Here is a 27,111-nt window from a genome sequence, read left to right on the forward strand (position 1 = left end):
CAGTGCAAATTGCCATCGGTTGAAATACATTTTTGTGACTTAGCCGCCCAACTTGCTAATCTTTTTCCAGCAACCCAACTTGCAACTTTTTCTAACTTTTTCTTTATTTCTTTTAGATGGGTCCCACATTCGAAGGCCGCCACGTGTCATCAATTTGATGTCAACGAAGGATGAAGGCGAGGTCGAGGACGAGTACTCCCTTTAGCAGAGTAGTAAAGACTAGTTTTAGAAATAAGATTTTAAAGAGAATATTTCAATGAATATTCCTCGAATCTGTACTATTAGGGTTTTTTGTGGCCCATGTGCCCATATAAATAGAAAGATATGTAGCTATAGGAGAGATTCGACACTCATTGTAAAAAATAACACATTGACATTCTTTGAAGATTTTTGCTATATCATACCAAATACACCTTTTCTTCGGATCTTTAGCCAACTTTTCTCCCACGATCCAAAGAGAATCCGAATATTCAAAGGCTTATCAATCATTTATTAATCTCACCCTTTTCGGGTGACTCGCATACTTTTATTTACATAAATATCATTCATTATTATTTATTATTATTTAATGTCACTTCCATTATTTTTTGGATCATTGAATATAGCACTATTGTCGCCATTCATTGCTACTTAAATAATATTCGTGATATCCCGTTACAAAATCGGTTAATATATCTTTTGGATATTAATATCGACTAAGATTAACTCTATTTTATTAAATCTAATTTTTAAACTTAGATCTAAATTTTGGGTCAAACAGATTGCCCAAAAACATAATTTCATCCCACATATTATAGATTCATCTTCCATCAAAAAGTATAAAGGCCGTTATAAATTAATGAAAATATTGCAGAATTTAAAGTAACTCTTACAATATGCTGTTGAGTTCACTAAAAGAATTAACTGCTTCTATGCTAACCTTCTTGCTCACAAGAAAACAACTTCAAAATGAGATCAAGTGACAAAATAAAAATTCTTTTCCATAAAATTATTTGTGATTTATGCCAGCTTTTTACATATTAGGTAAATAGTTATCAGTTACCCAAAAAAGGTATATAATTATCTTTAAAGTAGCAAAATTTTAAAAGTTTATTTTTTCCAAAAAAGAGTTAAATGTATAAAATATATAAATTACATTATAGAATATGACCCAAGGAAGAGAAAGCAATTTTCTTTAGGGGGGTTTGGGGGGGGGGGGGGGATGGTTTGAGCCTATTCTTTTTGACTTATGTAGCAGGGTAGGTGGTGAAGATGGGTGGGGACTGACAAAGGTTTCTGTTGATAGGACGCCGGGGTGGGGTGGGTGGATCGGGGGGGGGGGGGAATTAATGATGTCTGATGGAATTCTGGTAAGTTCAGAAGCATGGGGAAACAGCTCCCGCGCTGTTTTCGCGCGCCCTTAGCCAGATCTGGACCCCCCCCCCCCTCTTTGCCTTGTTCCTGCCCCAGATTTCTGAGTTTGAGCTTCACATGTCTCCCTTATTTATCTTTATTAATTTATTATTTTATTATTTTACTTCACAGGAGAAGGGAAGGGGAAATGAGTGAAGGGAATATAATGTGGAAATTGAATCCTTGCTAATAAGATAAAACTTCATTATACCAACCAACTGAGATTTTTTATCTTCCTTAAAAATTTTATCCCTACGTTCTAGTTTATTTGTGTATTTTTTCTTTTAATCTATTTAAAAAATATACCTTTTTTATATCTAGTAAATTTTAAATTAATATTATATTTTATGTCATTATGATTTAAATAAAATTTTTGATATATTGTAAAAGGTCCTCTAATTTAAAATTTTAAAATTCAAAATTATTTCTTTACATTTTTAAACTTGTTATATTAAGAAATTTTTCCTTTCAAGCACAAGGTCTAGAGATGTTTTGCCATTATTAAACCTTAATTTACTAGTATTTGAATTGCTTATTCATGAGACTGATTTCCTAATACTTAATAGTTTGGGAATACTTGCTATCATTAGGGCCGCTTAGTTATAATAATGCACTTCCTATGTGTACTGCAAAAGCGTTACTATTATGAATTTTCACAATTACTACTTCTTAAGAGCCGAATAATTTTAATTTTCATGGAAAGGACATTGATTAGACAGGTTGTTTTAGAATGTCGAGCTATTTTGGTGTAAAAAAATAGAAAACGAAATAAATGGTAGAGATCATTATTGTTTTCGTAACCTTTACTTAATTAAAGCGTTTATTAATATTAAATATTTTCCATAAAGGTCGCAAAGCGAGGAGAAAGGTAACATTGTCCTTCGTTGAACGCCTTTGTCATCGATTGACATGCAAATTAATTTACTTTGTTTAGTGAGCCTATGCTACCTAAAAGCGAAGATTATTTATCCTTTTTGATGGTTAAAAGTAGAAGATTGATTATCTTTTTAATGGTTAAAAAGTTGAGAAAATTTTAACATGATTAGGTTAACATAAACCTTTTAATTACGTGGTTTTCGGGTAGGTCCAAGTCTTATTTTATTGTCCATGTATGAGTAATATTAGCACTACCAAATTAAATGTTGTGATGAGATAGATATGTTTCCTTCACTATTAACTAGATGTCTGATGTTCGAGCGATGTAAATGAATAAAATTCTAATATGAAACACTTAACTTTTAATAAATTTTATTATTCACAAATTCGGATTAATCAAATCCCCGATACACATATCAAGACACCAATTGGGAAACAAAAAAGGGGACTTCAATGTGGATTATGAGATGGAAAGAGTGATGCTTAAGCTTTGCGTAAACCTAGCAAATGATGTAGCTCTCCTATCAGTTGGGTGAGCTTATTGTTTATAAAAGCAAATAATGCTGAAGCAGCTGTAGGAAAGGAGTATGATGATAAATGAAATCTATCCAGCTTGCTTAGTAAAAGTATAATTATGTGTGAACCACGCTAATCCACGTTGCTTGTAGTACAAATGCATGAACCATATATGTACGAAGCATATTATCTCCTAGGATTCTATTTATTTTTATTTGATTGTTAAATTAACCTATCATTATCCCACAAATATATTAATTAAACCTAGTTGTTATCTGATCATTAAATTTCTAGTCTTTAATTAACATCATATGATTAGTCAAACAGTATATAATGTTCCCCAATGAAAAGGTTTGTGAACTGTTGCTGATAGGTGATTAGTAGGAGTAGTAATTTAATTTCCACAGTGATTAATTATTTATTGAAAACTGTCATTAATCAACATGTACGGGACAAACTTTACTTGACTTCAGAATTAGAAATGATATTGATTGGAGTTGGTTTAATTGTCTTTTTGCTGCTTTTTAAAATAAAAGCTCTCATCCAATGTTCATGCATTAGGCTTGTTTAATTAATGTGATCATTTCAATTAAAATTTTAAATTATTAAAAATAACATATTTTTATTTACTTAATTTTATCTTCTTAATAGGTATATTTAATTCTTTTTTATGGGTCAAATATACGAACATTCATTCTTTGATACGTTGGGCTAGAACCGCTCAAAAATACTCTTAATATGATGTGATATTGTCCGCTTTGGACAAAGCCCGCATGATTTTTTCGAAAAGCCTCACACTAGTAAAAGAATACAACTCCTTATAGTTAGCTTATTTTTCTTTTCTACTTTTCGATGTGACTTTGTTCACACACTCCCAGCATGATAATGAGTGACATAGAAAATGAAAAAGATGCTTAGAGTAAAAATAATTTTTTTTATATATATATAAATTATTGAAATCCCTCTACATAAAACGAGCTGCTAACTATATAGTAACATTTTTGCAAATTTTTAATCTGTTTGTTAGAAAAAATTGGTTAGGCACTAAAAACATGTGACGATTAAACTGTTAAGTTTAAAGAGTGGAGATTTATTTACATTTACGTTAATAGTTAACGGAAAAAGTTGAGTGAGAAGAGAAAGATGATAAAGTGGTTTGTGTTGGGCAGGACCTAAGGAACTGTTTGGGGGGCCACAAACAGTAGTCAAATTGAGGTCCCTTTCTGGTTTGTAGCGCGAGACTTACGGGCGAATCGTAGTCAGAATTTCCCAGTAACTCACTCACTGTCCTCAAATAGTGTATACAGTCCCCAAAAGATACAAAATCCTCAGTCAGTCGTCAGTTTGTGTTCTCTGTTTAGTCATTCCTAACTCCCCATCTTTCTATCTTTCTGCTGAAATTCCACTTCTTCCTGCTGAATTAGGAATGGAGTGTGACATAATTATATATTGTGTGAGTTTAATTCTGTCTCTCTCTATTTAACTTTCATACATATTAACAGTGCCATTGATTTTACACTATTATAGAAAAGTATTTCTCTCGTCCCAAAAAAATAGTAATAATTTTTGAATTTCGAGAGTCAAACAAGTTGTTTTTTCGACTGCAGTATGTTTATATGCCTTTAAATATTTTAAATTGTTAATTATTGTGACTTATAGTGCGACACTTTAGACAAGTTGTACATCGACAAAACACGAGAGAAATGCTAGGTATATAAGTAAACAAGTCTTAGACTCTAGTGACGCATTTTAAAGTCGTAGAAACTTGTGCCCTAAGCGGACCATATCATTAGGGGTTGTGCTGTTACATGTGGTATCAGAACCACTCCGTGTGCAACCTTGAACGATGGTAGGGCAAAATCACATCGGTAAACAAGACTTAGACCCTAGTGACGCGTTTTAAAGTCGTGCGAGCCTGAGCCCAAAGTGGACAGGATTACTAGTGGGCTAGACATATAATATTTTTAATATAGTTTTTGAATATATAAATTTGGGGTATTATCACTTCTAGGTCGCGCCAGAAACTATTTATATTCAGTAGTCGATAAAATTTGTATAATTTTTGTATATAACATAGAGTGTATATATATATATATATATATATATATATATATAAAATATTTTTTTTTTTACTATTATTTTGAGAGCGATTATACAGTGTCATTTTTCCTATAAATTTTGTTTAAAAAAACTTTAGAATTCTATGTCAAAATTTGCAATTAAAATTTTAAAAAATTGACTTTTAAAATTCGAAAAGTTCATTTTTTTTGGGAAGGATTGAATTTATGTTACCGTAAATTATCTTAGCCTATTTGTGTAAAAGATTTGTACACTATTAGTATACAGTAATAAACATACACCTAGATTTGCCTTTAATTTGTGGAGTGGTGGGGGTTTCGCGGCAGCTATATGAAAAGTCAGTTTCCTACCCCCACAGCCAACAGGATGGAAACCTAATCAATCCAGCGTTTATATGTCATTCTTGTCTCTCTTTCCCATCTTCCGGTCTCCAAGGGGTCGTTAAGTTTATGATCAATAAGTTACTGAAATTATAATTGTGAAGATTTTAATTCACTAGTTTAAAAATAAGATATACACATACGATAATACACATATATTGATAACTAGTGGTTTAAGTTTAATATCGTACGTGTCCCTTCGACTCTATGCCACATTGAGAAGAACTCAGTTGGTACAGAGACGGAGCCGGAATTTGAAGGTTTATGAGTTCAGAATTATTGTTCTTCTAAGCAACTTGATTCAAAATTAATAATTTGTATACAATTTAATTAATATTTTAAGCAAATATAGTATTTGGAATAAAACTATTCGGTTCGGCCGCTCCTCCACTGAGTTGGGAGCTGTCAGCAGTCAAGGTGAAAGTTGAATAACTAAAGTCTGACTCCATGTTAAGCTAGTGCATGTGCTCTTCTGCAAATCTGTGCTATCACTAACAGTACTCTCTGCTATTATCCCAGCTGAGTGTTTTCCCTGAGTTTTAGAGACTCATGCAACAGAGAAAAACAAAGATGAGAGTGAAACACAGTGGTCACTGCCTTTTCTACTGTTTATCGTTGAATTTTCTTGTAAAAATGCAGAAATAACATAAATTTCAAAAGCAAAAAATTACGAAACTGTTTAAAGTCTTGGAACTTTTGGCATATGAACATGAAAATATATATGCTAGGTCACCAAATTCTTAATTATTGAACAAAGTCATAGTATAAATTATTTATATTACACTCAAAATGTTAAAAGGAATTTCCAAATTATATAGCGTGCTTGGATCACATGGGACACACAAGCTAACATATGAAATGTGAATTGCGCGAACCCGTACCTACCTGTTGGTGTTTCAATTTATACGAGGAACTTAAAGAAAAAAATTAATAAATTTAAAAACTGTAAATTTTAAAATTTATAATGTCAGTGTGTTTGTGTGATTATAACCTATAAGACTTTTAAAACTTATGATTTTAAATATGTAATAATATTTGTAAGATTTTAAATTTTTTCATTAAGTTTAAAATAAATGTTTAAATTTATAATGTTTATATTATAAATAGGAAAAATACATAAGTTGCACCTTGTACTTGCCCCGAAAAGTTAGTTTCAGAATCAACCTTTACGGGCGTTCTAATACCATCCTATTCTTATCAATAGTGAAATTAATATCTCCTTCAAAGATGAGGTGACAGAGAAGGTGGGTTCACGTCACTCAAAGCGAGTGGGAAGATGAAAAATATTAAAATATGCTTAAATTATATAGATGTCATTTCTTTATTGGTTGTTACATTTAATTACACTTAATTAGTTGTATTTAATGTAATACTAACCCTTTTTAAAAAATTCCTTTTTTCTTTTTTATTTTCCCCGTTTCCTTCTCTTCTCTTTCTTTCTTTCCTGCATTGAATCATTATATGTCCTTAATTGTATTGCACCTTTGTTAAAGTGATTTACTTGTAATTCCTACTTAGCTTAGTTAGAAGTATTGTGTAGGAAACCTTTTGTAAAACCATAAGCCTTGTGTTTGTGTCTTGGTTAGAGTTAGTCGAGTTGTAAGCTTTGTAATAGAGTTATTACAAATGGGCTTGTAATAGAGTTATTGCAAGTTAGTGAGGGATTAAGAGGTTAATTCCTAGGTTACAATAGTTTGTAATCTAAAGTTTGCTCAGACTGAAGTTGAAATCCTACGAGTGTAGGTCGTGGTTTTTAATCTCGTGAGCTGGGAGTTTTTCACGTAAAACTCTATTGTGTTATTTATTTACTGGTGTGTGTGTGTGTGTGTGTGTGTGTGTGTGTGTGTGTGTGTGTGTGTGTGTGTGTGTGTGTTCTGTGAGAACTAATAGAGAACTTGGTTCTTTATATAGTTTGGTGGACCTTAGTTTCTATCAATTGGTATTAGAGCGGTTTCTTTCTATCAGGCTAACACCTAGAAAGGATCCTCATGGCTGCTCCACCAAACTTTGAAGAAGGTCAATCTACCTACAGACCACCAAGATTTAATGGCCAATACTGCAGATGGTGGAAGACACGGATGCATGATTTTATCATGGCTAAAGATTCAGAGCTCTAGGATGTTATTTGCGATGGTCCCTTCGTTCCTATGAAGACCATTGGGGAATCAGCGGTGACAGTTCCCAAGACTAGGAAGGAGTACAACGATGCTGACCGCAAGGCTATAGAGAAGAACTTTCGAGCAAAAAAGATCCTCGTCTGTGGTATTGGGCCAGACGAATACAACAAGATTTTCGCATGTCAATCTGCCAAGCAGATCTGGGAAGCTCTCCAAACAACACATGAAGGGACAACTCAAGTCAAGCAGTCGAAGATTGATATGCTAACCACTGAGTATGAACTCTTCAGGATGAAGGACGATGAGTCCATTCAGGACATGCACACTTGTTTCACCTCCATCATCAATGAGCTCCATTCTCTCGGAGAAACTATTCTAAGGAACAAACTTATCAGGAAAATACTCAGCGTATTACCTAGTTCTTGGAAAAGCAAAGTAAATGCTATCACGTGGGCAAAGGATCTACAAAAGCTGACCATTGATGAACTCATTGGTAATTTGAAAACTTATGAAATGAAGAAGAAGAAAAAAAGATCATGAGAGAAGAGATCCCAAAAGGGAGAAGAATCTGGTCCTCAAGATAGACAACAATGAATCAAGTTGTGAGGATGCTGATATGGCTTACTTGACAAAGAGATTTCAGAAGATAGTTCGCAGAAATGGAGACATTCCAAAAAGGGGCAGCTCCAGCAAGCCAAGAGGGTATGGCTTATGTCATAAGTGCGGGAAGCCAGGTCATTTCATCAAGGATTGTCCTCTACTCAAGCAAGATCAGTACAAGCACAACACAGACAAAGCAGTCAAAAGGAACCCGGTTCCTAACAAAAGATTCAAGAGAAAAGATACCACTGATAATGTTATGAAACAAGCTCTTGCTGCATGGGGAGACTCTTCCAGCGAATCTGGAGAAGATGATGAACAAGGTGACAGTTCCATGATGGCAGTTGAAAGTGCAGCAGCTGACTATGATTCTATCTTTGCCCTGATTGCAAAATCTGATGATGATGAGCTAAACTTTCTAGACGTTCAAAGAAATCTGAATTCTCACTCTCAGAAAAAGCTTATATCTTTGGAAAATATTTTAATTGATGCTTATCATAATCTTATAAATGATAAAAATATTTTAACTATTGAGCTAGGAGAGGTAGAAAATGAGAGAGATGATTTGGTAATCGTAGTAGTTGACCTAAAAAAACCATCGAGGATCAAATGAGAGAAAAGAGTGTTCTGATTAAAAAAGGTGAGGACATAGAAAACGAGAGAGATAACTTGTTGGTAGTATTCATATACCTAAAAGAAACAATAGAGGAATTAAAAAAGGGAAACTGTTCTGGGATTGTCCAAAAGGGAAAGGAAGTTGCAAGTGAGGCACACATTGAGCTTGAAATTGAACTCAAATCTGTGAAATCTAGTCTGTGTGTTGAACTTGAAAGAAACAGACAGCTTCAAGAAGATCTAGGCAGAGTTAAAAATGACCTGAAAAAATCTCTAAAGTGGACCTGGTCCTCTGAAACAATTGCTGCCATGTATACAAGCAATGGTGGGAACAGACAGGGAGTCGGGTTACAAAAGGAAAAGACTCCCTACAATCCACATAGCAAGTATGTTACTGTCCCTGATAACTAGCTTTGCACTCATTGTGGCAACACTGGTTACTTTAAAGAAAACTGTAAGGCTAGAATTCAGGCCCAACAGAAAAAATAAGGTTTTTATTGAAAAGATAACTACTGCTAAGGAACTTGGTCCCTCCGTTAAAAAACGTGTATTGCCTACCTGGATAAAACGAAGTTTAATTTTCCGTTTTCCTCACTACAAGGGACCCAAACTTATTTGGGTTCCTAAGTCTAATCCTTGATTCTCTTGTGCAGGGAGCAGTGAAAGGAAACAACCAAAATGGTACATGAATAGTGGCTGTTCTAAGCACATGATGGGAAGCATCGATAATTTCCTTTCACTCAAAGCCCTACAAGGAGGGAGTGTGTCCTTTGGCAATGGCAAAAAGGGATACATTCTGGGAGTAGGAAGAATTGGGAAGTCACTCACTCACTCAATTAAAAATATGTACTATGTGAATGGCTTGAAATATAGCCTACTGAGTGTTTCCCAAATATGCGACAAAGGAAATAAAGTGTAATTTGTGTCAAAAGTCTGCACAGTCACAAATCTTATGACCGATGAAGTGGTCTTGATGGAAAAAAGATACAAAAACATCTATGTTGCTGATTTTGAGTCCTTGCAAAATGGGGATCTTACTTGTCTGAGTGCTGTTGATGATGATGTTGAACTATGGCACAGAAGATTAGGTCATGCAAGCTTTACATTGCTGAACAATTTGGTTAGGAAGGACCTGGTTCGTGGCCTGCCTAAGTCAAGCTTCAAAGATCACAAGGTGTGTGATGCATGTGCAAAAGAAAAGCAAATCAGGTCCTCCTTCAATCCCAAAAAGGAGGTCATCACCTCAAGGTCACTTGATCTTCTCCATATGGATCTATGTGGGCCTATGAGGGTGCCAAGTAGAGGAGGAAAGAAGTACATTTTTGTTATAGTGGACGACTATTCTAGATTCACCTGGACATTGTTCCTCAAAACCAAGGATGAAACTTTTCCAGTGTTTGCTGCATTTGTAAAGAAAATCCAGGTGAAGATGAGCTATAATGTTGTGTGTATAAGATCTGACCACGACGCAGAGTTTGACAATGCAAATTTTGATGAATTCTGTGCTGAAAATGACATAAGTCACAATTTTTCAGCTCTACGAACACCTTAACAAAATGATATTGTAGAGAGGAAAAATAGGACTCTTGAAGACATAGCAAGGACAATGTTGATTGACAGTGGTATTGCAAAAAGCTTCTGGGCAGAAGTAGTTAACACTGCATGCTACTTGGTGAACAGGTGCATCATCAGGTCCCTTCTGAACAAAACTCCGTATGAACTGCTGAACAGGAGGAAACCCAAGCTAACACATTTAAGGACATTTGGCTGCAAATATTTTGTCCTCAACAATGGCAAAGAAGCACTTGGAAAATTTGATGCTAAAAGTGATGAAGAAATCTTTCTGGGCTATTCATCACAAAGCAAAGCTTACAAAGTCTACAACAAAAGAACTCAATGTGTTGAGGAAAGCATACATATGATCTTTGATGAATCACACCACCTATGTGAGAAAGATTCACATGATAAGATTGATCAAGAAGTAGAGCAGTCAACAGTTCCCGGTGAAGTCATTTATATGACAAATGGAAAGGCTGACATGATGAGTCATGTCAAGGAATCAAATGATGATAATGCAGATGTATCTCCAGCTGATGCAGAGTAACCTGGTTCCCCCATCACAACAACTGAAGCTGAGAACATAGTCATTGATGCTGTGCAAGGAACCCCAGATATTGAGTAGAGAAGCAGGACTCAAATCAACAATGGGTCACATTTAGAAGAACCTGGACCCTCTCACAATGAGTTTCAGGTGTCTAACTGGAAGCACAAAAGTTCACACCCTCTTCAGAATGTGATCACTCCTCTTGACTTAGGGATTCAAACTAGATCAAAGTCAAGACACTCACTTGCCTTCTCAGCCTTTCTCTCTCAAATTAAGCCTAAAAATATCAAGGAAGCATTGAAAGTTGCTGACTGGATTACTGCCATGCAAGATGAACTCCATCAATTTGAGAGGAATAGCGTGTGACACCTGGTCCCTCAACCTACTGACAGAACTATCATAGGAACGAGGTGGGTATTCAGAAATAAGCTTGAGAAGTTTGGGAACACAACAAGGAACAAGGCAAGATTAGTAGTTCAAGGCTACAATCAAGAAGAAGGGATCGACTATAATAAAATTTTTGCTCTAGCTGCTCGAATGGAAGCCATCAGAATTCTCATTGCCTTTGCATCTCATATGGAATTCAAATTGTTCCAAAAGGATGTTAAAATGCATTTCTGAATGATTTTCTAAAAGAAGAAGTCTTCGTCAAGCAACCGCTTGGCTTCGAATGTCATGAGCATCCTGAGCATATTTTTAAGCTTGACAAAGCTTTATATGAGCTGAAGCAGGCTCCTCATGCAAGGTATGAAAGGTTGTCAAATTTTCTCCTATAAGATAGCTTTACAAGAGGAAAAATTGACAACACCTTATTTCTAAAGAAACGGGGGAGGAACCCGCTCATTGTGCAAGTTTATGTTGACGACATCATCTTTGGTGCAACAAATGATTCTCCGTGTGAGGAGTTTGAAAAGCTCATGGGAAATGAGCTTGAAATGAGCATGATGGGGAGTTGAATTTCTTCTTGGGCCTGCAAGTCATGCAAACTCCTAAGGGCACAATAATAAATCAACATAAGTACATCAAAGAGCTTCTGAAGAGATTTGAAATGAAAGCTAAAAAATCATTGATACTTTTATTGCCACTGCCACTCGTCTGGACATGGATGAACCTGGTTCCCCTGTGAACGAGACCATGTATAGAGGCATTATTGGGTCACTCTTGTATCTCACAACAAGCAGACCAGATATCATTTTTAGTGTGGGACTATGTGCCAGGTTTCAATCAAATCCAATGGAATCTCATCTGAAGGCTGCCAAGAGAATCCTGAGGTATCTAAAAGGAACGCAGGAGTTCTCTACTATCCCTCAGAAGACAATTTCGACTTGATTGGGTATGCTGACGCTGATTATGCTGGTTATCTGGTGGATAGGAAAGCACTTCTGGCATGGCACACTTTCTGGGATCATGTCTAATTTTATGGGGTACAAGAAAACAACACTCAGTGGCTCTTTCAACTGCAGAAGCTGAGTATGTGGCAGCTGCCTCTTCCTGTGCTCAATTGTTTTGGATCAAGCAGCAGTTAGAAGATTTTGGCGTATTTTTTGATTATGTGCCATTACTGTGTGATAACACCAGTGCTCTCAACATGGCAAAGAACCCAGTTTAGCATAAGAGAACAAAGCACATTGATGTGCGACATCATTTTCTCAAAGACAATGTTGAAAAAGGGCTTATCTGCATGAAGTTTTGCAGCACAGAAGATCAAATTACAGACATTTTTACCAAAGCACTGAGCAGAGAGCACTTTGAAAAGAATCGTCTGGCACTTGGGTTGATAAAATCAAGCTGAGAACCTGGTCCCTCGATGAATATCTATGAAAGAAATGAACATGTAAAATAGCTAAAAAGTATTTTCTAACAAGGTCTAACTCATTTTTATACCGTTACAGGTAGACAGCATGGCGATTACAGAGCAAACAAGGAACTAATGGTATTGCACTTTGGTAAAAGGATGAGGCTCATATTTACAAAATCTGTCAGAGAACCTGGTTCCTTTGACGCAGGTTAGTAGTTCTTTTGTACTCTCATGCATAATTTTTAAATGGTTAAAAAGGTGCCACGTGATTAAAATGTCAGTATCTCCTTTTATCCCTTTTTAGAACCCAAGCGTCCTACCCGTTACGAAATGACCCGCCTACCTAGAAAATCAATGCCCTTTCCTAACCGGTCCCTCACCCCTTTTAGATAAACCCAAAAGCTATCACTCTCATAACTATTCACATCAAAAGCCAAAAATTCCCTTTTCTCCCAACAACCAAACACTCACTTCTTCCATAAACTCTCACTATACTCCATAATGTCTGAGAATCTCGAAGCCTCAAATATTCCCAGTATCATCCCCACTGTGTCTTCATCTCTTGAAACACCGGTGATAGAGTCTAAGTACCCTATGCCACTCAGTCCAATCCCTAAGCAAGATTACCAACCACCCACTGCCTCTTCTCCAACCCAATCAAGTTCTGGTTCTCATCGGAGTCGCAAAACTTCAAATCCCAAGAGGTTTATGGCTACGACCTCTCCTTCTGCCTCGCCAAAAAAAATGGCTGAGGGAGAAACAATAGAGGGAGAAGAAAATCAAGAAGTCTCCAGTCTGTGTTTGGAAGAGAGTTCCGAGGCACAACAAGGTGTGGTTCGTACTGGTGATGAATCAGCGATGACTACCCCAGGTCTCGATTTGAATGTTGCCGATTTTATATGTAATATTCTTCATGTGCCTTCTGAGTTTACTTTAGGGTTGAAAGAACAAGAGGCCATAGAGAATATGTTGTCAATAGCTATTGAGAGATATTTGGTTGGTGGTTATGAAAGTGTGTCTGAAACCAATGGGTCTCAGGGGAAAGGTGATAGTCTACAAGAAGAGGGTAGGGAACTGGTGCCTGTCGAAAATCTTGCACCTGAAGGTACTACTAGGGAACCACATGAGGGACCTGATCCCTCCGCCCAAGGGGAGCCCTCTGCTCCTACTTGGGATGAAACCCCCTGTTCTTCAAAAGAACCCCAGGTCAGTACTGATCCCGCTCTCTCTCATCATTTCTATGCTAAGCCATTGACCATTGTCGCTTATGAGATGAGATCTCTGTCTGAGAAAGAGAATGAGGGTAGTGAAGAGGACTATGACAATGTGGCTTTTGCAAACTTTATTAGTGCTATGAGTAGAAGGGCAACTCCCAAAACGCCCACTCCTAAAATACCTACTACTAGGCTGCAAAAGAAGGAAGCTCTTGAGTTAGATCTGAAGAAAAATAAGAAAGAAAAGAAGAGAAGAAGGTTGGTGAAGGGTGGAAAGTTAGTACATGAAGAGGTAGCACCTACAACACTTGTTTTTGACGTTGATGACGAGGTGAATGAGGAACCCAGTCCTTTAATTCGTAAGTCCTCTAATAAACCTACTGTTCCAAAATCTGGGAAAGAGTCATCTGTGAGAGTGATAGAGGTTGGCAATGTTGAAGTGGGAGAGTCTGGTAAGAAAGTGGATGAGGAGTCTGGTGAGAAAGTGTCTGAGAAATCTGCAAAGAAAGAAAAAAATGTGAGAAAATCAGTGAAACGGAAGGCTAGTGCCAATAAGGAACATGGTTCTTCCAAGAAGTAAGGTGGGTATGGCCAAGAATGAAGGAATGGAAAATCTGAGAAACCAGAAGGTGCTGTGGGGTAGAACATTTGCCCATGATATTCTTGACATGACAGGAATGCGCCAACTAGTTGATATCTGTGACTTTCAACAGTGGATACATTTGTTCACAAATAAGAGTCCTAAGGTGTATGAGGCAGAGGTGCACAATTTTTATGCTGACTTTTTCACAGTCAAGGATGACAATATCTGCATGAATGTGAATGGTGTTGACTTTGTGATGGATGAGGCTGTGTTCGGAACTATCTTGGGAGTGCCTACTGACAGAATATCCTCCATTGAGGGGACTTGTTCTTTAAACTTCAGAAATACCATTTTGAAGGATGATGCAGTACAACAGGGGGAACAGGTACACAAGAAGGCCCTTTTTCCAGTATACCAGTTGTTATTCGAGATGGTGAACAAGGTTTTGCTCCCTTGTGCAGAAAGGCGTTCCATTACGTCATGAGTAGACCTGTTCCTCATGGAAGCACTAGATGCATACTCCACTATCAATCTGCCGGGTATCATGATTGAGCACATGAAGAATGTGGTAAATTTCAAGGATGGTAATAATGGCCTGCCCTACGGGTTTTTACTCACCAAAGTATTTGAGTTCTTCAAATTCCCTTTGAGAAAGGCTACAGTAGGTACTCACAAGCAGACCTTCTCCAAGACCACCTTAGAAGAGTATGAGTGCATCGATAAGAAAAAATGTCAGCAATTCCACTATCTCTCAACTGATTGAATCTTAGAACATTGCCACTGAAGAGATAAGGAAGTTGAAGGCACGAAATGTTATTCTTGAGGGACAACTTATTCAGGTCCAGGAGGCACCTGGTTCCAGCAGTACACAAGGCGCAGAGGTTGCCCGTCTAACCAAGGAGAATACTGATCTCAGGAAACAGCTTGAGGACCTGAAGGAGAGGTTACTCACTGAGCAAGGGGCCGCAAATGCTCGAATGTATACCCCCCTTAGAACTCTTGCCTCTTCATCTCTGCCTCCCCCTTCCAGTGCTCCTTAAAATCGTTCCCTTCCCAGTGTCAAGTTCAAGTTGTATGTCCTCTATTTTGGTCTCCTCTGTTTGGATATGTTTAATGGCTGGTACTTCTTTTTTGTTGTTTTATTTTGTGGATAATTATGTAACAAATGACACTACTCCCTGTTGATTTTCAAAGTTAATGTATATCCCGTCCTTTTGCTATGCATGCTTTGCTCTTCTACTATATTTTTAGTTATGTTTATGTGGACACATGTGGCATGAGTTAAGCTTGGTAGACGTCTTTGCTTATTGCTTATTACTAGTCTTTTTATGATGCCAAAATAGGGAAAAGTAATTGAGGGGGAACATAGGGGAAACAGGTTCAGGGGGAATATGATTTTTTTTGGTACTATTTACGGTACTCTCGTTCTCAGGGAAAATTTCAATTACAAGTTTGTCATCATCAAAAATAGAGAAATTGATATGTTATGTGTCCTGTTATGTTTTGATGATCTAACAAACTTAATGTTCAGAACCAGATGGGGAACCTGCTCCACATCCTTAAAGTGCTCAAGATCAACAAGTCTCGAGTCTGAGACATGTTCCAACACTCAGAGTCAAAGAAATAACAGAGGGAATAGATGGAGATCAATTCCCTTGCTGACTGTACCAGTCAACTCCCCACAACTGTAAAGTGGTTGCAACTGTTTCTCAGCACGCACGCAATAATGCAAATAGTGCATCAGTCACTTTATGGGGAATGCCTTTGTACCAAATATGCTTACATCATTCAAGTGATGCATTTATGTAATATTAACATGAAGCAAAGGTAAAACATTGCACTTGCACATTTCAGAATTCATCAGATTCCTCTCAAGTGTGTTGCCAACTTGAAAGTGACGTTCAAGGCGTCAAGAACAGAGAATAACATAACGAAGGACCTGTTTCCTGCATTGAGTCATTATATGTCCTTAGTTGTGTTGCACGTTTGTTAAAGTGATTTACTTGTAATTCCTACTTAGCTTAGTTAGAAGCATTGTGTAGGAAACCTTTTGTAAAACCATAAACCTTGTGTTTGTGTCTTGGTTAGAATTAGTCGAGTTGTAAGCTTTGTAATAGAGTTATTACAAAGGGACTTGTAATAGAGTTATTACAAGTTAGTGAGGGATTAAGAGGTTAATTCCTAGGTTACAATAGTTTGTAATCTGAAGTTCGCTCAGTAGTGAAGTTGAAATCCTACGAGTGTAGATCGTGGTTTTTAATCCCGTGAGTTGAGAGTTTTCCACGTAAAACTCTATTGTGTTATTTACTAATTGCTGCTGTGTATGTTCTGTGGAAACTAATAGAGAACCTGATTCTCTATATAGTTTAGTGACCCTTAGTCTCTATCATTTTTAGAAGCACATACAATGTTAAAGGTTGAAGACGGTTTTTATTTGTTTTTTCCTTTGACTGGATCATTAGGACAAAGTTAAAAAATGATACTGTTAAATTAAAATTTTAGTATGCTTTCTTCAAAAGGGGAATAGCTACACGGAGCACCATTTTATCATTGGAGAGAGTCGTGCAAGAAAAATTAAGATTTTGGGCCTAGCTTTTATATAGTCTTTCACCTATATGTGAGATGGGTCTGATTTTGCGACTTTCGTAGAAACTTACCTACTAGCAGGATTTTTTCGCTTATTTGTATTTTTTATTTTTTATTTCTTTTGGTAAAAATATTGCTTCCGACAAATGCCTACTTCCACATTTGTCAAGTCTCGGCACCTAGAATGATGTTCAACACTTAACTAGTAACCTAAATATGGAGCCAATCAATCATTTATAGCATATAGAATCATAGTACTATAGTCATATAAAAAAAGTTTGAGTCTTAAGATTCTAGTATTAGCATTTCATTAAATAATAGGAGAATTAATTTTGATATTGACTGGAATTATTTATAGAGACTAAATTTTATGCACAAAATATTTCGAATTACACAATTACATTTTTGTCATAAACATTAAGTAATAGTTTATGTTATAATTGGATATTTATTCTGATAACGTAAACAACAACAACAAACCCAATGTAATTCACATGTGAGGTCTAGGGAGGGTAATGCATATGCAGACCTTACCCCTACCTTGTTAAGCCAGAAAAACATTTTTTGATAGACCCTCGGCTCAATGAATAGTGAAAATAAAGTAACAAGCAATAGCAACAATAATGCAATAGACACAAATGATATAACATGTAGTAATAAAGAAACGAGAATAAGAGAAATACAAAAATAGTACTAGTACTACGGGAAAGACTAAGAGACACTACCTGTCCCCTTCCACTCTAATTCTCGACCTCCACCCTTTCCTATCGAAGGTCATGTCCTTAGTAAGCTGGAGCAATAATATATCATGCCTAATCACCTCAACCCAATACTTCTTAGGCCTACCCCTACCCTTCCTTAGTCCCGCCATGGTCAATCTCTCACACCTTCTGACCGGGGCATTTATGTCTCTCATCTGCACGTACTCGAACCATCTCAGCATCGGTTCCCGCAATTTGTTCTCCACCGATGCAACACTCACTTTTTCCCTAATAACTTCGTTCCTAATCTTGTCTTTTCTGGTATGCCCACACATCCATCTCAACATCCTCATCTCAGCTACCTTCATCTTCTGGACATGAGATTTCTTGACGGTCCAACACTCTGCTCCATACAACATAGTCGGTCTAACCACCACTCTGTAGAACTTGCCTTTAAGTCTTGTTGGCACATTCTTATCACAGAGAACCCTATAAGTGAGCTTCCATTTCATCTACGCCGTACCAATCCGATGAGCAACATCATCGTCAATCTTTCCGTTGCCTTGGATTATAAACCCAATATATTTGAAACTATCCTTTCTGGGGATGACTTGTGTATCAATCTTCACTTTCACTTCTGCTTTAGTCATCTGAAATTGCACTCCAAGTACTCTATTTTTGACCTGTTCTACTTGAAATCTTTAGACTCCAGTATCTGCCTCTAAACCTCCAACTTAGCGTTAACCCCGCCTTGCGTATCGTCAATCAATACTATGTCATCAGCAAAAAGCATACACCATGGCATCTCCCCTTGTTTGTGTCACGTTAGCACAACTAATGCTACGACAAAATAAAACGGGCTAAAAGTTAATCCATGATGTAACCCCATCTCCACTAGGAAATGCTCCGAGTCACCATCCACAATCCCCACCCGAGTCTTAGCTCCCTCGTACATATTCTTAATCACTATAATGTACGCTACCGGAATACCGCTAACCTCCAAACATCTCCTTAGAACCTCCCTCGTAACTTTGTCGTAGGCTTCTCTAGGTCAACGAACACCATATGGAAGTCCTTTTTCCTCTCCTGATTCTACTTCACCAATCTTCGCACAAGGTGAATGTCTTCGGTAGTTGACCGCTCCGGCATAAATCCGAACTGATTCTCGAAAATAGACACACTTCTCCTCAACCTCCTCTCCACCACCCTCTCCAAAACTTTCATAGTGTAAATCAGCAGTTTGATACCCCTATAGTTATTGCAGTTCTGGATGTCACCTTTGTATTTGTACAACGGAATCATCAAACTCCACCTCCAATCTTCAGGAATCTTCTCCATCTTGAAAATGACATTAAACAAATCAGTAAGTCACTCCACGCTAGCCCGACCAGCGCTCTTCCAAAATTTCAATGGGATCTCGTCAGGCAGTCGCCTTACCCCTGCTTATCTTCCGCATTGCCTCCTTAAACTCCACAACCTTGATACGGCTACAAAACCCAAAATCACTCTGTATCTCTGAGTTCTTCAACTCACGAGCACAATGTTCCTATTTCCTTTATCGTTCATGAGTTTATGGAACTACGTTTGCCACCTAGGCCTAATACACACTTCTTCTATCAATTCCTTGCCATCATCCTCTTTGATAATGTAAACAATTGAACCAATTTATATAACTCAATTTTTCTATCAATTATAAGAAACTAACTTTTCCAAGGTAGTGAAATAAATAATCAATAGAAAAAGAAAGACCTCACAAAAGGAAAAAGAAAATGAAAAGGGCTTCCCATGGAAGTAATAGGAAAAGCAAAAGAATACAAAAAGAAAGAGAAAGTTAAAAGATCTAACTAACTAACTCTATATATATATATATATATATTGAATAAAATAATTATGCTTTCTTTATAATTGAGTGGTTTTCTCTGCATAGGATTATAGGGGGTATAGTTAAACTAAAGACTAATATTTTCCAATACATTTCCTTATTCTTCAACGTAAGAACGTCTTGTCATCTACGAAGCCGCTACCAGGAGCGGCCACTAGCTTACCCCTTCCCTTCCTTTCCTTTCCTTTTTTCTTTGTTCACAGCCACTATCTTCTATGTTGTCAAGATAAGTTCATTCCAAAACTTCTTCAGTACAACTTCATCTCCTTGGCCTCCTTAACCAGACAACACTAGTAAAAATATCCAATTATTATTATTTTTTGTGTGTGTTTCTTTTACCAAATAAAGAAGAGATCTCGAAGAGTTAAATGAACTTTCCCCCTATAGTTGTGTTAGTTTGACGAATAATAAGTATTCTAGACTTTGTTTAGGGTTTCATCTAGTTCTCAACTGTTTATCCACATCTTTGATTTAGGGTTGCCGATCTTCATATTTTTTTTTTACCATATCTTGTTAGGGTAATTAATGGAGAATAATTACAATCAACTGGGGGAGAACTCATCTCAAAGAGGTAATAACTTCTTGTACGGTGGAATTCCGCTTCTTTCATCCCCAAATTCATCTATTTATGGAAGAACAAGTGGCGGCGGAGGCGGAGGCGATTGTTATGATCAATCTCAAGCAGTGGTACATCCCATAGTGAAGACAGAAGGAGGCAGCAGCACTTCTCATCATCATCATACATTTCAGTACCCTTCGATTATTCGTAGTGGATATCATCATCAGACGGTTCAAAATCATCACGAGAGTGAGAGTTCTGGTAGTGAAGTTGATGCTTTAAAAGCCAAGATTATTGCTCATCCTCAGTGTTCTAACCTTTTGGACGCTTACATGGATTGTCAAAAGGTAGTATCAACTTTTTTCTTAAATGTAAATATATTGACATAGCTTGAACAAATTGCTTGCTCAGTGCTCATCTTTTTTCTTGAGACATTCCAAAGTGAATTAATTCACTTATAAAAAATAAATTGATTCTTTGTCTCCGTTTCTCCGAAAACTAGTTTAATTTTCATATTTTGACTGTATAAATAAATTTTATGAATAATTTTGAGTGATTGAATATGACTCTTTTAAATCAGTTAGGCTCAACCTTAGTAGCCGTTTTCACTTAAATCATACCTTTGCTCAAGCGAAATGAACTTTCTTTCTTTTAGGTAGTCGATCTCTTTGTTGGCTAGATAATTACAAATAACTACTCACATAATAAATGCAACTAGTTATTTTAAAAATAAGATTAACATGTTATAATAAATTAATTACATTGATAATTAAAAATTATTAATACTGTCATTATTTTTATATAGGTGGGAGCACCGCCGGAAGTGGTGGCGAGGCTATCGGCAGTACGGCAAGAGTTTGAAGTGAGGCAGCGAGATTCATCGACCGACAGGGATGTTTCCAAGGACCCAGAACTTGATCAATTTATGGTCAGTTTCTTTTAATATCTTTATCCTAGTAACATTTTTTATTTTACTTTTTCAATTTAATATTTAATAATGTAGGCATGAATTTCTTTGTATTTATATCCAGGAAGCTTATTATGACATGCTAGTGAAGTACAGAGAGGAGCTTACAAGGCCCTTACATGAAGCAATGGATTTCATGCGAAAAATCGAAACTCAACTTAATATGCTTGGTAATGGTCCCGTCCGGATCTTCAACTCTGGTACTTACTTCCTTTTCTTCTTCCTCATAAATATTAGCACTAGCGGAGCTACAATTCTACTTACGAGTTCCGCAGAATTAAGTAGTTTTCCCGTACCCAAATCCATATACTTAAAATCGTAACTTTGCCTCTTTGAACTTTGGTACTATTAGTAGAGAACAGTGAAGTTTGTTCTTCATCGAAATTGTCAAGCATGGAAAGAATGAGAGAAGAATAAACAAAGGGACTGGTTAAAGTTCCTTATTTGAATGCTTAAAGAAGGAAAAAAAGAAAGAATTTGTGTTGGTTCATTTAATACTGTGCCTATGTTTGTGCTATTTCCGTTCAAGACAGCTTTGACCGAAAACATCAGTCTCCATTTCCAATGCTTTTCTGCGTCGAGTAAGAAAACCCTATTTACGACTGTACGAGTGGAGTAATAGTATATACTCCTACTACTTTAATCTTAAAAATAAGAAGATATATGATTTGGTTGCATTATGCAAATATAGTATATACTTCGTTGTTAAAAAAAGAGATAATTTGGTTGCATAATGCAATAAATAAATGGGGAGACAGACAAATCTTCCAGATATAAACAACGAGGAAGCCACACGTTTGTTTCTCTAATCTTCTTTAATTTAGCTTTAGCTTTATGGGTCCAGATTTCCAGTGTATTCTGACAAATTCTTAATGGTAATATTGTTCCCACTAAATAAATTCTGCACTACATATATATATGATCTCTCTCTCACAAACACATTTGTCTGACACTCCACAGTAACTACTTGAGTCTTTATAGTAGTACGTACTTGCCTAACTTTCCTATGTACTCGTAATATTAAATTTCCTGTGTTATAGTATGATTAAACACAATCTTATAAATGGATATACTTGGTGTAAAATTACTGCTTCCTTAAAAGAGAAAATAGAATGTGATTAGAGCGAAGCCATGTGGTCAAAAGGATGGTAGTTTATTATTCTTTGTCGAAAAATTATACTGTATATATAAATATCTGTATATATTTTAGAGGTATATAACACATATTAAACACCCTTTATCAAATATTTTTTTCACTTTTTTTAAATTTAAATATCTTCGGAGAAATTTCTAATTTTGCCGCTGAACACGGATTCATACAAGACAAACAAAAATGTAAATACGTGCATGTATCCGAAGGTAGATTGTATAATAATATTGCTGTCATTTCCAAGTAGAGTTTGCTTTTGAACGTGGTCTTCTGCGGTAGCTAATAGGCATTGGAAAATGAAGACCATTTGGGTTCTGTTCATGATCAGTGCTATACCATGTAGCCTGCCATGTTTGTCAGATATCTTTTTTCCAATATTTTATTTCCTCTTTAGTTTTAATTTTGGTCTTCTCAACTAACTAGTTCTTCTTTTCACTAGTTTCTGTATTTAATTTCTACGTCTCTCGGGACATGTTGATTCCATTTTCTAATCATATATTTTTGTAATTGCTTCTTTTGCGATTATAAGCAGCAGTTTTCTGTACAAAAAGTAATTTCGTAAAGCAAGGTACAACAACGAGCTAAGGAAAATGGACATGAAAAATATATGAGAGAAAAAAGATGTAATACTATTGTTGCTTCGAGTACCACATTCCTCTTAGCTTCTTTCCTTTTATGTTTATCTTAGACTTCTCTTTTCCTCTTTTTTAAAAAAGATTGGAGTCTAATACACGTGTATCTTGGCTGTCCATCCAGATTTTGGTTTAATTGTAAGAGAGCGGAGCACAATGTGTCAGTTAAGCACATATCATGATCGAAACTGCAACAAATAAAAATTTAATATTTTATTCGAAAAAGTAAAGAGGAGAGCGCATTATCGATCGAATTTCGAACCATGCGCCTTGGAATTTCTTGGTTATCAAAACAATCCATAATGTGCCATGGAAATGATTGAGAATGAAATTAATTTTTGTCTCCCTATGAACAAGTACCCAATGGTATGAGCTTGAAATTATTCATCAACCAATCATAAAACTATCCTCCAACCAAGGTCACGGGTTGGTAAAGTTGTCTCTGTACCTATAGGTCACGAGTTCAAGCCGTGGAATCAGTCACTAATACTTGTATCAGGATAGACTACCTACATCATATTCCTTGGGTCCATCCCTTCTTCGGTTCCTGCGTAAATGCGGATACTTCATGCACTAGGCTGCCCTTGCCCTCCCTATGAATAAGTACTAAATAGTATGGGCTTGAAATTATTCTTGAACCAATCATAAAACAGTCCTCCAACCAGAAATATTATATGGATTTATCTCACTTGCGTGAAGTTTAAAAGATAACATCTACACTTCTCTTTTGTTTCCTTAAAGTACTCTTTTGTATAATATTATTGAAGAAGCATGACAAGAAAGGGTTGTTTCCTTCTTTGGAAGTGATAAAGAAGTTTCCTCTTTTGGGATCTTATCAACATATTGAATAAGACACTTTACAAGAATAATTCTTTGGTCGAATAAGGTCTGTTGCCCCTCTACTATTAAGTTGCCAACTCTAGAGGATTACTTATATAATATATATTTGTCTCTATGTGGAAGAATACTTGTCGTATATAGTAATTGGAAAGGTGCTTTGATTGTAAGGCATATCTTCATTTAAACTTTTGTTTAATCACTATTACAGAAAATCTCAATTCAGGATTCATCTCATACGTGATTGGTTTTCATAAATATCTTCTCAGCAGGAGTTCCAAACAAATTCCACTTAATTCTCACACATACTTGATAGAGAATCGATCCCTCTTGAAACAGAATGTTCATCGTTTTACTTTGCTGTCAGGTCGATTTGTGCAAAATTCATGCTTTTGTGTGAGCCAAAAAAACAACAAAGAATTAAACTATAACTGTTTAGTGTCATTAGATAGAAAAGAACAATAAAACCAAACTGTGCTTGAGGAGGAAAATTAGCTACTTGAGAATCCTTTATAGTTAAACAAAAAAGGACTAAGTTTCCACCAGTCTTTTGACTTTACTAAAGATTGATACGCCAGTAGAAAATATATAGAATTTTCAGTGTTTATGCAACAACGTTTAGGATTCTTATAGCCAAATCTAATTTGCCTGAGACATAAGCATAGTAGTTGGTTGCTATAGTATCCACCACTGAAAATAGTTTATCGACATGATTTTTTTTGAAGAACTTAACTTTTGCAATTATTGAGAGTGAAACTAGATACTATTGATTTCAGGCAGCAAGGTGAAGAATAATTAACCTATATCTTCTTTATTGATATAAATAAATGGACAGAGGACAAGTGTGAAGGCGTCGGATCGTCGGAAGAGGAGCAGGACAACAGTGGTGGAGAAACTGAAATTCCTGAAATTGATCCACGAGCAGAAGACCGTGAACTCAAGAACCACTTACTGAGAAAATACAGTGGCTATTTAAGTAGTCTCAAACAAGAACTTTCCAAGAAGAAGAAAAAGGGGAAATTGCCCAAAGATGCACGCCAGAAGCTGCTCAGTTGGTGGGAATTACATTACAAGTGGCCATATCCTTCGGTATGAAACTCTACAAAAATATGCACTACTCGTTGTTTCACCTAATATGGTATGAGTTTAACTTCTATACAGTAACGGTGTAAAAGAACTTTTAGACTATTAAATCATCTAAAATATTACTATAGGCAGAGGCGGAGTCATGTTTTAAATTGTATAGGTTCTAAATTTAATTTTTGTACATATTTAGTAGATTTATTAATACAAATACGGAGCTTGGACTAAAGCTACTGGGTTCGACTGAACCTGTATGTTGTCCTAAGAGCGAAATTCCTTGTTGGGTAAGTTCCGACCCGCACGAAAGGCGTAACGATTTGGGCACTGTCTCATAGACTCAGTGAAATAGATATGTGAAGATGCGGACTACCTGCACCTGGACAGAAAGACCCTATGAAGCTTTATTGTTCCTTGGGATTGGCTTTGGGACTTTCCTGAAGCTTAGGTGGAAGGCGAAGAAGGCCTCCTTCCGGGGGGGCCCGAGCCATTAGTGAGATACCACTCTAGAAGGGGTAGAATTCTAATCTTGCGTCACGACAGCTCCGCCCCTAACTATACGTCATTGTTTATAAAAAAAATGAAATTATTTTCTGTAAAATAAGGTAGGTTACCTAGTTTAAAAACATATACAATTAATGTAGAAATTTCTAAATTCTATGGTCTTGGTCTAGTGTCAATTTAAGTTTGTAATAAATTTGCAGGAGTCAGAGAAGGTGGCATTGGCTGAAACAACAGGTTTGGACCAGAAACAAATAAACAACTGGTTCATAAACCAAAGGAAAAGACACTGGAAACCTTCAGAAGACATGCAGTTCATGGTAATGGATGGTCTTCATCCTCAGAATGCAGCTGCTCTTTATATGGAAGGTCACTATATGGGAGAAGGTCCTTTTCGTTTGGGACAGTAAATGCAACATAGTTGTTCACATGCTTTGAGATTTTGGAGAAGTGTATTTGCAGAATTTCACATTTGGAAATCTGTACTTTGAGTGACAGTCATGTTCCTTGTAAGGTGATTATGAATAGGTAAAATTAGGGTGTTTAATTATGGTTGCTTTGTTGTAGTAGTATGTTTGTAGCCTTGTAAGCATATGCAAGGGTATTTATTAATAGCTTGTTCAATTTATCAATTGTATATGATGAGTATCCTTTGTACTTGGTATTTTAAATAGTAATGAACCATATATGGTTTTTACTGCGAAAGTGTTAAATCTGTAATTTAATGAGCGTTGTGGATCATATTGGTGTCAAATTTATATTTAGGGATGGAATTGCATCCTCTTGAAACTCATTTCGACCCATCGAGTTATTCAGACTTTTCATGCAAAAGATAAATAGATATAATCAGCCATTTTGAAAATGTATCCTAATTTATTCTCTTTTGATTGAACAAATTAATCCTGGAGATTGAAATAAACAAAATAAAAAGTCCTAGTACAAATATTAGGAATAACATTGTACTGTCGGAAAAAGGAGTACTATTATTATTGTGCATTATATTGTTAACATTAGTGAAAATATTGTATCAACAGAAATTTTTGGTGGTCAGATCTTAATTGTAATTCATGGGAGGATTGCATAAAATTTTCACTTGGTCTGCCGTATTCATGGGAAGATATAACATAAAAGGGAGAATACATAATTACCCTCTTTTAACTTGTCTTATTTTTCCAACTACACCTTAAGGATTTTAGTTGGACAGTGATACTCACGCACTACATACGTATTGCCACGTCATTTTTTTAAATGTGATTTTTTGCTTTCTTTTTCACTTTTTCTCCCACCATCTTCTATTCATCATATTTTCACTATTTTTGAACCACCAAACAACCATCAAACTAAAACCACCCGTTGAATCATCACAAAGAAACCACCAAATCCAAACCACTACCAAGTCACCAACGTCCAATTGAAAAATCAACAAATGTAGAGAGCTTGTTCAAAAAGTAAAGAAAAAACTGCGAGAAGATTAGTCTCATTTCACCTTTGCGTTCTTATGTAAATAATGAAAAATTTAAAACCTTAGAAATACTATTATCCTCGTTAACGAATAAATGTTTCAAAGCGAAAAAATTGCTCAAAAGTGATATAGTGAATATTTTGACAAAAAGACTAGACTCAATAAAGAAAAAAATATAAATTTGTTATTGAAGTAAATTTCTAGAGAAAGCATAAAGGATGACTTGTTGTTTTCTTTAGCTCAACTAAATAATTTTTATGATCTGGGTTTTACTTTCTATGGTTCAAACAAATAATTTTAGTGAGATAAAAGAGTTAGATTTGTGATTAGTGAGATATAAATGATGGGTCTTTAAAAGAATGGAGCAAAAGATTTATAGATGGAGTGAAAGAAAAGTGGAGTAATGGAGCTTGGCCGGTCAAAAATGGAGTTTTCCCGCCAACGTTACTGATTTTCTGGTCAAGAGTGCTTTTCTACTTG

At 36.1% G+C, this 27,111-nt stretch overlaps 3 protein-coding genes across 3 annotated transcripts; 2 read left to right on the forward strand and 1 right to left on the reverse strand.

Annotated features, from left to right (window-relative positions):
- Positions 1-7,390: 7,390 nt before the first annotated feature.
- Positions 7,391-7,900, forward strand: LOC138910354 (uncharacterized). Its single transcript, XM_070201586.1, has one exon. The coding sequence runs from the start codon at positions 7,391-7,393 to the stop codon at positions 7,898-7,900; it is 510 nt and encodes a 169-aa protein (XP_070057687.1).
- Positions 7,901-17,581: 9,681 nt separating this feature from the next.
- LOC138910355 (uncharacterized) lies at positions 17,582-18,073 on the reverse strand. The gene has a single exon (XM_070201587.1). It carries the CDS (start codon positions 18,071-18,073, stop codon positions 17,582-17,584), a length of 492 nt encoding a protein of 163 aa, XP_070057688.1.
- A 1,407-nt stretch (positions 18,074-19,480) lies between these two features.
- Positions 19,481-25,874, forward strand: LOC104094170 (homeotic protein knotted-1). Its single transcript, XM_009600048.4, has 5 exons — positions 19,481-20,349; positions 20,808-20,930; positions 21,034-21,169; positions 24,424-24,677; positions 25,373-25,874. The coding sequence occupies exons 1-5, from the start codon at positions 19,969-19,971 to the stop codon at positions 25,577-25,579; spliced, it is 1,101 nt and encodes a 366-aa protein (XP_009598343.1). The 5' UTR covers positions 19,481-19,968; the 3' UTR covers positions 25,580-25,874.
- Positions 25,875-27,111: the final 1,237 nt, after the last annotated feature.

Source organism: Nicotiana tomentosiformis, chromosome 4, assembly GCF_000390325.3.
Source record: "Nicotiana tomentosiformis chromosome 4, ASM39032v3, whole genome shotgun sequence".
NCBI lineage: Eukaryota > Viridiplantae > Streptophyta > Magnoliopsida > Solanales > Solanaceae > Nicotiana > Nicotiana tomentosiformis.